This window comes from Hypomesus nipponensis, chromosome 21 (genome assembly GCF_054491055.1).
Source record: "Hypomesus nipponensis isolate SF chromosome 21, ASM5449105v1, whole genome shotgun sequence".
Lineage (NCBI taxonomy): Eukaryota > Metazoa > Chordata > Actinopteri > Osmeriformes > Osmeridae > Hypomesus > Hypomesus nipponensis.
The window spans coordinates 6,927,625-6,939,927 of NC_140381.1; the positions used below are offsets into that span (position 1 = coordinate 6,927,625).

At 54.7% G+C, this 12,303-nt stretch overlaps 1 protein-coding gene across 4 annotated transcripts in view; it reads left to right on the forward strand.

The window, feature by feature from the left end:
- LOC146237673 (nucleosome-remodeling factor subunit BPTF-like) overlaps positions 1-12,303 on the forward strand; it is a 31,294-nt gene that overhangs the window by 4,457 nt on the left and 14,534 nt on the right. For all 4 annotated transcript variants that reach the window (XM_084685080.1, XM_084685081.1, XM_084685082.1 and 1 more), the window contains exons 3-13: positions 1,167-1,387; positions 4,277-4,522; positions 5,092-5,289; positions 6,147-6,323; positions 6,615-6,784; positions 7,134-7,495; positions 7,600-7,731; positions 8,230-8,359; positions 8,789-8,924; positions 9,156-9,461; positions 9,657-11,448. In XM_084685080.1, coding sequence (XP_084541206.1) covers positions 1,167-1,387; positions 4,277-4,522; positions 5,092-5,289; positions 6,147-6,323; positions 6,615-6,784; positions 7,134-7,495; positions 7,600-7,731; positions 8,230-8,359; positions 8,789-8,924; positions 9,156-9,461; positions 9,657-11,448 — 3,870 coding nt within the window. The remainder of the gene's footprint in view (positions 1-1,166; positions 1,388-4,276; positions 4,523-5,091; positions 5,290-6,146; positions 6,324-6,614; positions 6,785-7,133; positions 7,496-7,599; positions 7,732-8,229; positions 8,360-8,788; positions 8,925-9,155; positions 9,462-9,656; positions 11,449-12,303) is intronic.

Sequence of the window (12,303 nt, forward strand, 5' to 3'; positions counted from 1 at the left end):
AAGGAGGTCTCCCCCGGCTCGCAGCCACAACGCCAGGCAGGCAGGTGTTAGCCGTTAGCGCGTGAGCTTTTTGCCGTTTACCTTTTTTGAGCGGCCGCAGATGGCCCGGGCTGCCAGCTCAGCAGTGTCCCGCGCTGGAGCCTCTGAGGTGGACGCCTCACCTTAACAATGAGATTTAGAGTCAGGGCCTCGCTCCGCCTCCCCCACTCACCTAATTGGCCTTCTGTGGGAGCAGTTGTAATGGATCTTCACTGTCCCCTTGGAGACTGGCGGTGTGTGTATGGGGGAATGTAAAGGTGTGTGTGTGTGTGTGTACGTGGCCTTGTGGGCGGGCTTGTGCGCGAGATAGTGTGTATGGTGGATTCAGACGGTCTTGCATGGGAGCTGGTAAGAGGGAGCGCGTGAGATGCGCGTGGCTGATGTGTGTGCGTGTGTGTGTCCGGTAGCGAGGAGATGAAATCCCTAAGAGGATGCTGAGTCGACAGAATAGTATGGTCGCCTGGGGCAGCTCAGAGCTGGGCCCGGACCACACTGCACACAGAGAGCTGTCAGAACGTCATAGCAGTGCTCGTATATCAGCGAGCACAGCCCTCCTCACGAAGACTCCTCTCTGTTACTCTGGGGGGGGGGGGGGGGGGGGGGAGTGGGGAATGGCTCAGGCCTAGTGGTTTTATTACTACAAACCTGGCACCGTTGTTCTCGGTGAAGAGTCATGTGTCTCTGCAGCTTACAGTGTGCCCACCGAGCTTTGAGAGAAGAAGAAAGATTTGTCGATGATGTTGTTTTTTAGTTTTTTTTGGGGGGGGGGGGTTGTTTTTGTTGTTGACCTGTGATGTGCTGCTGTGCCGTGTTGATGGTTAGTCTAACTGGATACTGCTGCTACACCCCTTTCCTCCTCCTCCCTCTTACTCCCCCCCCCTCCCCCCCGTGCATTCTTCTCTTCCCTCCCCGTCCTCCTCTCTTCCGACTTCTTCCCTCCCTACCTCTCCTGCCCTCTTCTCTTTCGTGTCACCTCCCTCCTCCACTTCCTCCCCCCCCCCCTCAATCACACCCAATCATTCTTCCCTCTACCTCTCCTCCCTCCCCTTTCCTCCTGAACCCCTCAATCACTCCCAATCATCCTTCCCTTCACCTCCTCTGCCCCCCCCCCCCGCCCCCCCCTCCAGTGAAGAGGACGGCGAGCAGGAGGACAAGACCATCTGGTACTACAGCACCAAGGTGCAGCTGGCCGAGCTCATCGACTGCCTGGACAAGGACTACTGGGAGGCGGACGTGTACTGCGCCCTGGAGGAGATGAGGGACGAGGTGCACGCCCACATGGACATCAGCGAGGACCTCACCAACAAGGCCCGCGGCAGCAACAAGTGCTTCCTCACCGCCGCCAACGGTAACTAGGGGCTCCGCCGCGTGCCTTTTGTATATACATAGAGACGCGGGCACGCGGATGCAGGCGTGCGCTACTCTTGGTTATTTGTTTGATTGCAGTTTGAATGTGAAAACGGGTCTTCCCCCCCCCCCCCATCCTCTGCCGTTCCCGTCTTTTGGTTAAAGTAGCCGTTGGAGAGGAATAACTAGACGTATTGGCTGACTGGACCTGTAAGTGGATGTTGTTTTCTGGATGCGGCACTGATCTATTGGGGAGGGGGGGGGGGAACGAACCAAATTGATTTAACCCCATGCTTGCATTGGCTGGAGTGACCTAGTTAAAATCAAACAAGCATCTTTCAGTTGATCCTCCTTAGTCGCTCGCTCCAGCGCGACCCAACCTCGTCGGAATGTTAAGCAGCTTGATGGGTTTGGGGAGAATCGAGCCGTCTTCGATCTCCAGTCTTTCACCTGGAGAGAGAGTGATTCTTAGATGAGCGCACTCGTGTTCTGTGTGTGTTTTTATCCTGATCTACCTTCCTCTCTCTCTCCCTCGCTACCTTCCTCTCTCTCTCCCTCTCTTCCTCCCTCTCTCCCTCTCCCTTCCTCTCTCTCTCCCTCTCCACCTTCCTCTCTCCCTCTCTACCTTCCTCTCTCTCTCCCTTCCTCTCTCTCTCCCACTCCCTGCCTTCCCCTCCCTCTCTCCTCTCCCTTCTCCTGCTGCCGTCTCCTCCCACCTACGTCCTCCTCTCGTCCGTGTTTTCCCTCTGCTGTGGGTTGGTTAATCTAAGAGTGACGATGAGCAGGCACACGCCGTGTAATAGCCCTGATTATGCACGGACACAGCTGGGAAGCTCTTTCGCTGGAAGCCGCGTCGTCAGTAGCACTCTCATCCCCCTCCTCCTCGCTTCGGCCACGGCCGGACTATCTTTGCCCAGTTATTACAGGAGGTGTGCCCCCTCCCATCCCCCCTTGTCTGGGTGCCTGGGTAACCAAGTAGCGGGCAGCTGAGGTGGCAGGTTGGCACCCGGGCCAATGTCTCTCTGTTTGTGCTGGCAGGGATAGCAGCTTCTGGGACGGGCAGGAGGACGGGGGGAGGGGGCGTTCGGGGGGTGGGCGTGCTCTAGCAGATTATACTGGGAGGAGGGCCAGGACCCATGCAAAGGCACTGGGGGGCGGGCGGGCAAAGTGCCACGTTAGTGAGGGCTGGGGGAGAGTGTAATATAGGAGGTGTGCTGCACAAGAGAGAAAGATGGATGGTGAGAAAAGGGGGTGGGGGGGGGGGAAGCGCTCAGAGAAAGCAGGAGAAGAGCTCGGCGGCCGCACCGATGAGTGCTGAAGGAGGTCAAAGAGAACGGGGAGGTGCAGGGAGGAGCCGGGGGCGTCCCCCAGTGAGCGCTGCAGGAGGCAGGGGTGTCCCTCCATCATGGCCCTGACTCTCTGGCCCAGCCACCCAAGCCTGTCCAGCTGAGCCAAACGCGTGTGTGTGTGTGTGTGTGTGTGTGAGGGGCCACATTGTTTTAGGCCAGAGAGTCCCAGTCAACCAGCAACCCCTCTCTCTCTCTCTCTCTCTCTCTCTCTCTCTCTCTCTCTCTCTCTCTCTCTCTCTCTCTCTCTCTCTCTCTCTCTCAGACACTCACTCACTCTCTATCTCTCTCTCTACCTCCCTCTTACACCCACCCCCCCTTCCTGCCCCCCCCCTTTCCTCTCCAGTCCCCATGAATACCCCCCAGTCATAGATAGAAGAGCCATAGGAACCAGTACCAGAGCTATTACATAAACCCCTATACAGTGTGGGCTGTTTTGGACGGAGCCCAATAGTCTTAAACTGCTTCCTTCCCCCTTTACCCTCTCCTCTTACATGACACCTAAACTGATTTAAGAAGGCAAGGATGGGGAGTAAAGCGGCGAAGGTTGCGAGACAAAAGTGTCTCCTAGCGGGGACGAAAGAGAAGAGGACAAAAAGAAGGAAAGGAGCAGAGTTCAAGTCTTTGGCGCAGCTGTGATGTTCAGATGAACCTGCTTGGCCCCGTAGCGTGATATTCTCTTACTTCTAGTCATGAAAACTCCATCCAGACAAGTTAGCTCCCTTCTCTGGAAGACAGGCTGCCGTCTAAAGGCCTTCCCTCTGACACACACACCACACCACACACACACACACCCTCCCCAGCGACAAGTGACAGAGGAAGCATCCTCAAAGCCGTAGCGCCTGAGGGGGTTTTCACCCTTTCCTTCCACCCGGTAAATAACATGTTTATGACAGTCTGTCTTGAGCTGCACAAGAAACAACACCGCTCGCGCACAATCACACCAAGCACAAGTCCTTTCGCTTCATTTGAGGGAATTTCACAGCCTTTTCGAAACCCTCCGCTGTTTCCTCTGTGCGGCTCATCGCGGTAACTTTGCAGAGTTCAATCTCTGAACACAGCTTGACCCTGATATCCTCTCTCATAGACCCAAGTCGTTTTTAGGGCTCCCGTGGTGATGTAATAGGCGTGGAAATTCAACTTTGGCACCGTTTGCTCGTTTTAAGGTCTGAGGTGGAGGAAAAATGAAAAGGTCCGTGTTATTGGCTAAATTTATACTAGGGTTGCCTAGGCTCAGGTCATTTGGGATTCATGCGTTTTTGTCCATTTGCACATTGGGAACCAGAGCCTAACTAATGAAAACTGAAACTAATGAATACATGCGGGTACATGTCATGCTAAAGTTAGTGAAATGCTTCTGCAATTGGGATCCTTTTAGGGATAGTGGTAAGATTAGGATCATTTCAAATTCTAAGCAAATACCCTGTAATTCCCCATGCCTGGCTTGAATGTCGTTGCCTGGTCGTGGTTGCCAGGTTGGCCCACCAACGCCCTCCTTCTTAAAAATGTAACTGGCCACTGTTAACCCTCCATCCCCCTTTCAGAGGAGATCTTGGAGCGCTTGCGGGCCAAGCAGGAGGAGGAACTCGAGGAGGTGAAGAGGCGCGCTGCGGAGGAGGCCCAGAAAGCCCGGCTGGAGAGGGAGAAGGAGGAGGAGGAGGAGGAGGGAGGGGAGAAGGAGGGAGGGCAGCCCAAGGAAGAGCCGGAGGAGCTAAAGGTGAAGGAGGAGGCCACATCAGAGAATGATCCTCCCCAGGATCAGAGCACCAAGGAGGGGATCACCAGTCCAGGTACGTCCCCCCGCCCCCGCCCCCCACCATCTCTTCTTTCCAGACCAGGGTCAGTTAGGATTTGAAGCCTAGTAAGACACTTGGACTGTTTGGTTTATGGGACTGTACATTTGGCTTAATATTTTGTGCCAGGCAAGAACAATCAAGCACAGATTTCTAATCAGATGTACAGTATTTCCTCTATATTTCACTTCTTGGACTGTATCTCTATTGTAGTCCTGTTTTGACTGCCATGAGTGATGAATGGAATTGACTGAATGGAATCATAACGTAACATAAATCATCTAACGGAAGATGGCTGGTCTAGTTGTCAGTCAGACATTTCAACGACCTCAAGGTATTCCTTAAACAACGCTAGACAAGAGCAATACCAGTAAAAAAAAAAAAGATATGCTAATATCTACCTCTGTGTCCCAGCATTTATCCTAAAAGGTTGGGATTATTTCTAAGACCAGAATCTTTGTTTCCACTGTGCGAAAGTGCTGTTTTAGAAAATGCATTCGAAAAGGTCATTTATGTGAGATCCAGTCAGAGACTATATTTGCAATCCTGCTGTAATTCCACCATAGCCGAAGGGGCTGCCTCCGCTGACCAGGAGGCCACTAGCTGCTCAGTGGTTCCCAAATCTGAGGCCCTGGCTCCAGAGCCCTCGCTGCCTGCCACAGAGCCCGCTAGCCTGGCATCGGGCCCCCAGGAGCCCCCTGCTGCCTCTGGGGAGACTGGGGACGAGGGCCAGACCAGCATGGAGGTCACGCAGGACTCGGAAGGTACAGACGCTGCTTCGATAGTGTCAGTGGAACATCAACCCTCCCTCCTCCCCGCCTCCCAGCCGTCATCGTCTGTTCCCCCCTTCGTTCCTGCTTCCTGTGCCTGGGTGCTCCTCTTGTCTTGTCCCTCCCACTTTGTTACTATTGGACCATTTGCCGTTTTTGCATTTGCATCCATCATTTCATTGGCCGCGCCAGCTTTTCAGTCATTTCTCTTGTGAACCAATGGATTGCTGGTGCTCGAATGCTTTCTGAAGTGCTGCATCCCTGAGAACCTGCTTTGTGTCTTTTGCTGAAGCTGCGGAATCATGGCTTTGATAGATCCATCAATAAGCAGACCATCTAATGCTCTTCTGTAAATGCCAATGGCCCTCCCGTATCCAGCTTGCCTTGGGAGATTTACTTTTGTCGTTGGCAGGGAACATGCATCTTCGCCGTTCACCATTTCATGTCAGCATTCGTGGTGATATGCTGCACTTAGACAGGAAGCCTTGCTTTCCTTTATTTATTTTTTTATAGTGTTTGATTCCAATTGAAATCTATACATTAGGGTTTTCTCACTGCTATTTGCTCCTCCAATCACCATCTCTGCGGTTGATTTGTCTTGCCTTGTTGTATGAGGTTGGGCTTGCTTTGAGGGAGCCCATTGGCTGTTTCGTGGGATGGTCGGGAATGTGCACTGCATCCAGTTTGACACTAGAGGGAGCCAGAGGTTTCCATGTAAAAATGGAGGGAACTGAACACCTGGGAGGCGCTGGCTTCGCTTGGGTCTACATCCCCAAAAAATGACCACAAAGCTCAATAATGAAGGCGTAACCGTATTTGATGAAATCCCTTTTTTTTGCCGCCCTTTACAGAGAAGGCAGAGTCGGACTCTGGCTTCCCCAGTGGAGATGGCGTCCCCGGCTTGAGCCAGCCCCCTCAGCCCAGTGAGGAGAACAGCAACAGCAGCATGGGTGGCCCCCGGGGCCCTGAGCCCCCCGACCTGGCCGACAAATCCTCACAGTCCTCCCTCGCCAGCCAGGATGACCCAGGTCTGGCCCACGCCACACCCACTCCAAAATACATATACCATTAATTAGCTATGTTGAATAGACAATGTGGAACACGACCCAAACGCACGCAATTTCGAATTGTACGCGTAAAGTCATCACTTCCTCCCGTGTGACGTTCAGTCCACCCCCATCCTCCCTCGTCACGGATGGGTCTGTGACCACAACAACGGCTCGACGGAAATCCCACCGTGGACTGACACGGATCACCTCAAACACAGTTCCCCTAATCCTCCACCTCTCTCTCTCCCCCTCCCGGTGGTCGACGTCCAGGCGAGGGCAGGGCCAACGGGGAGACGGTCGGCCCGGGCGGGAAGTCGTCGGCCTCCACGCGCATGGTGACCCGCCTGCGCAACCCGGAGAGCAAGCTGAGTCAGCGGAAGAGCCAGCAGGTGGCGGAGGCCGTGCACGAGGCCAACAAGGGCTTCAAGGAGGGCAAGGAGGTGAGGGGGGCCGCCAAGACGCTTTAGAACTCCAAGGGGGGGGGGGGGGAGGTTCCGCCTCTTAAGCCTTTCCCCCCCCTCCCCCCGACACTCAAATATTGACATTCGAATCTGAAACCGGTTGTGGAACACTTTAGACGCTTAATTTGTTTCTCTTTTTTTGTTGGTGTGTACCAAACCGAAAAAAATGAAGGAACGCGCTGTTTTTAATGCCGAATGCCCCGCTTCCCTACTTAAACCCGATTACTGGGAAGCACCACCATGCAAACACCATGCCCAGCCAAATGTGTCGTAATCAACGACCCCCCCTCCGTCCCTCCCTCCCTCCCTCGCCCCCCCCCCCCCCCAGGTGCTGGTGGTGAACCAGCAGGGCGACGTGTCCCGCCTCAGCACGCGCGGCTCCAAGGAGGTGGTGATGAAGGGCACTCTGTCCAACTACTTCAAGCTGGGCCAGGAGGGCAAGTACCGAGTGTACCACAACCAGTACAGCTCCAACACGCTGGCCCTCAACAAGCACCAGCACCGCGAGGACCACGACAAGCGGCGTCACCTCTCGCACAAGTTCTGCATGACGCCCGCCGGCGACTTCAAGTGGAACGGCTCCATCCACGGCTCCAAGCTGCTGACCATCTCCACGCTGCGCCTCACCATCATCCAGCTGGAGAACAACGTGCCGGCGCCCTTCATGCACCCCAACTGGGCCTCGCACAGGTAGGCGCGCCGGACACTCTGAGGCCGGGTCGGGATCGGTTTCACCGCCACAAGGGGGCGTTAGAGTGACTGGAACTTTGTGTGTTGTTTCCCCCCCCCCGCAGGACCAACTGGATCAAGGCGGTGCAGATGTGCAGCAAGGCCAGGGAGTTTGCCCTGGCCATGGCCATCTTGGAGTGTGCCATCAAGCCTGTGGCTCTGCTGCCTGTCTGGAAGGACGCCCTGGGACACACCAGGTGAGAAGCGCACACACACACACACACACACATTGAAGGGGAGTTTTATAGAAGGGGAAATGGGAAACTCTTCCTAGTTCCAAGGGTATTGTTAGTGTTCCGCTGTCCTGTCTTATGTCATACTATTACAGCATTAGACCCACCCCATAATCACACACACACACACAGTCAACCCTACCAAACCATGGCCTCTTTCATGAGCGTGGCCTCCTCTCTGAAGGAGCCTGCGGCGTTACCCAGCATCCCCTGCACGCCCAGCCCCAGAATGTTTGGCCAGTGTAGAACTGATCAGCAGCACATCAAATGGCTCACACCCAGCTTGTAGGATAATATTTAGATTGGGGGGGGGAGAGGGGGGAGGGGGGGGGGGCTGCAAGCCCTCCGTCCTCTTCAGGCGGGTTGGCTGTGTCTTAAAGCCTGGATTATGCTGTTGGTGGTACAGGTATGGTTGTGTGTGTGTGTGTCTCTCCCACCGACCTGGTCTCTCCGTGCCCCCAGGCTTCACCGCATGACGTCCATGGAGCGTGAGGAGAAGGAGAAGGTGAAGAAGAGGGAGAAGAAGCTGGAGGACGAGGAGACCATGCAGCAGGCCACCTGGGTCAAGTATACCTTCCCCATCAAACATCAGGTACCACGCCACGTTTCACACACGCACCTTCGCACGCACATTTAATTTAGGCCTCGTCTTTCAAGTCGCGGTAACCGCGCTCTCTATTTATGACCGAGCCGTCAGCCATTAAAGCTAATCGCCAGGACGTGTTTAATTGCCGCTTCCTGCCCCCCAGAATGCCGAGCGTTTAAAGTGTCTTTGATGAGGCCCGCGTGCTCCCGCTCCTGTAGGAGTGTGACTTTACACCCTGCTGAACTGCTGGCTAATGACCTGTGTGAAGATCTTCTAACCCTCTTCTTTCTTTTTTTTTACCTTCTGCTCGCTCTCCCTCTCTCTCTTTCTTCCTTCCTTTTTGAAACCGCTCCTTTCTCTCTCTTTCGTCTTTTTTTGAAACGTCCCCTTCCTCCCCCCCCCGCCCCCCCCCCCCCCCCCCCCCCCCGTGTAAAGGTGTGGAAGCAGAAGGGCGAGGAGTACCGTGTGACCGGCTATGGAGGCTGGAGCTGGATCAGTAAGACCCACGTCCAGCGCTTCCAACAAAAGTTGCCCGGCAACACCAACCCGAACTACCGCAAAGAGCTGGAAGGTCAGCAGGTTTATTTTTTTTATTTTTTTGCATCCAAAATGTTTTTAGGATCCAAATGTGGTTTGGTGTCTCACACGCCAAGCATTCTTTCTCACACAAATGTGTTTTTACTTGCATTTGTTTTCCCCTCAGTGGGAAATAAATGGACTGTTGGTCATATTTTGAGACTGTGAATTGAGGGACGTGTGAAAGCAGTAACGATAACTCGACACATTCCCTTCCTGTGTTCAGATGCCAAACTCGGCAAGAAATGCACCCTTCTCGACTTGAGCATAAGGCCCGGCGTCACCTCCGAAGACCAGAAAAGTAGTGTTCACGCGGAGGAGAAGGATGAAGACACTGGCACCCCTGAGCCCTCAGCGAGCGACTCGTCTGAGAAGAAGATGGAGGACAAGCCAGGAGAGGAGGAGGAGAAGAAAGGAGAGATGATGGATGAGTCTACAAGGGAAAAGCCTGAAAACTCTGCATTAGAGGAGGCAGCTGAACACATGGAGGTGGACCCGAGTCCTACAGATTTGGGGCAAGATAAAGAAAAAGGTTTGTCGTTTTCCCATTTTGTATAATCATCACTGTAACAGCACAAGCTCTCGACATTTTTAATGTGCCTCGTCTTCTCATAAGGCTTCAGATAGTTAGCTATGAGTAAAAAAAAAATAAAAAATCATACTCATTGTCAAATCGATGTATCTCCAGATAAAGATCTAAAGTGTCCATGTTGTGTCATCTCCCCAGGGACCAGCAGTTGTGAGGCGAAGGCCACCGTGAAACAGGAGCCCCCTGAGGGCCCCCTGAGGCCCTTCAACCACGACGTGGTGGACGTCAGCCTGGGCTTCCACACCCGGATCCCCTACAAGAAGTTCAAGGCCTCCAAGCTGGACGGCCTCCTGGAGCGCCGCGTCAAGCAGCACGCCCTGGAGGAGAAGCAGAGGCAGCAGGGCTCCCTGGTCAAGTCGACCCCAGCCAAGGGCACCCAAGCCCAGCCGCAGACGCCCCTCAAGACCCAGGCGCCGTCTCCGTTCCAGGTTACACCAGACATTGTTAAGCCGGAGAGCAAGCCTTCGGGAATGTCGGCTGTAGCCAAAATGGAAGTAAAAGTCACTCCCCTTGGCACACCATCCAAAGACCCTGCCCCGCAAAACCAAACAACTCCCCATAAACAGGAGGGGAACCTCCAGGAAAGGACTATGGGGCTTACAGGGGCCAGGCTAGGTGAGGGGGAACCTCAAGTGTCCAGCTCAGGGGGGACCCAAAACATTGCAACACCGTCTGCATCAACGGGCTCCGTTCCCATCTCCACCGAGGGATCAGGACTCGAGGCAGCTTTGTTAAAACCCGATTCCTCTACGATGCACGCTCTGAATCAACTGGGAAAACCAGAGCAGACAGGAACAGAAAGCAACGGCCACAAAGACCAGCAGGACAGACCTGGCAACGGACAAAGCGGCGCGGAAGCCGTCGCAACCCAGGCCCCCTCTTCAGGTCCTCCCCATGTCAACGGAAAAGACGTGTTGGAGAACAGACCCATGACCAACTCTGTCCCAAGTGATCCCACCAACGCCCTCCCCAACAGCACAGAAGCCAAGGTGAACAGCCTAACCAAGCCCGAGGGAGATTGTCAGACGGTCGGTACCCAGAAGCCCTTGCTGAACGGCGACGTGGTGCCTGGCCCGGCTCCCAGGGTAGAGATGGAGAGCAAGGTGACGGGGTCGGACCAAGTCTACCAGCCACCTGTGAAGATGGCTAGGCTGGAGAACAACCTAGAAGGTCCAGGGCTGATGACTCAGCAACGCAACAGCACAGCGCCCCAGTTCATGGAGACGCAATCTTCCGCTGTCAAGCCCACCAAAATGGCGCCCTCCCCAGTGCCCTCCGCCGAAGAGTCCAGCCTGAGCAACGACTTTGCGGAGGAGAACAGCAGCAACAGTGCGGTCGATCCGCTCAAGACCATCATCACCCAGATTACTACCACCACCTCCACCACGACCACCACCAGCGTATCCCATCTTGCGGAGGTCTCGCGATCCTCCAAACCGGTCGAGACCGCCACGGAGAGCGCCGTGTCCACCCTCACCACCATGACCAAAACCACCGTGACCAAAGTGCGTTCGCCCACGCCCGACAGCCAATCAGACGAGAGCCAGAGCGAAACGGTGACCCACGAGCACAAGACCATGCTCTCGTCCTCCGTCAGCAAGTCGTCCTCGGGGCCCCACGGTTCCACGTCTTCCCGTTCGACGCTGGCACTCAGCCAAGAGATCTCCGCCACCTCCACCAAGGGTCGCGTCCGCCTCCTCAAGTTCTCCCGCACCAAGAAGACTCGCTCCGACACGGCTTTGCCCTCCTATCGCAAGTTTGTCACCAAGAGCAGCCGGAAGAGCATCTTCGTGTTACCGAACGACGACCTGAAGGTGCTGGCGCGGCGCGGCGGTATCCGCGAGGTCGCCATCTTCAACTACAACGCTAAGCCAGCGCAGGACATCTGGCCCTACCCTTCACCCAGGCCTACGTTTGGCATCACTTGGAGGTAGGCACGCACCACCCAACGCACGGGGGTGGGAAACTGGCGGTTTTTCGGGGGGGGCGGGGGGGGGATCTGGAGTTTGTCCTTGTTTTGCTACAGCCCAGTTTGATTTAGACTCGACATGGCGTAAATAATAAAGTCGATCGCTACGTTTAGAAACGCCCAGTGTCTATGGCGTTCATGCTTTGAACCTTCTCACGCCGATCTTGAAAGGGTTTTATGCCGCTAACTCCCCTACGCATTGACATAGTAACTCCCATGAATCTTGGAAACACGCCCTGTCCTGTTGACATGTTAGTCGTTAGTTCTGCGCTCTTCTCTCTGTTTGTCGTTAGTGGGTTTGGCCCGGTTCTCTGCCCTGGCTGTGTGCCCCTGCAGAGCCCACCTCTGGGCTCTGTTCTGACCGGACCGCTACAGTTTTAAAGAGCAGCGGACGTGAATCACCCGGTGGTTTTTTTGGGTGTCAGGATGTTCGGCGTTGCGCAATAACCGCCCCAAGGATGTTTTCTCCGTCTGTGGTTGGACGATGGAAAAAAGAATATCTTTCTCTCCCCCCTCCCCCTCCTCTGGTCTCTCCTGTTGCGTTTCCCTAGAAACGTTAGCTCAACGTTTGGTCATTTGAAATGGCCGCCCGTGGATAAAGGCAGCCACGGAAGCACGTAGAGTAATTACTCCAAAGGACAGAAATAATCAAATGCTTTCTGTAGTCGTCCTGACTCTGAGCTTGATGTGTGACGGCCGTTGGCAGGCTCCCTCCACTGCATATTTTTGGTGACAGTACACGTGACCCTACATACAAACAAACCCGAAAATGTGTGCTAACCAATGGCTCCGCCCCTCCTCTTGCCCCTCCTCTTT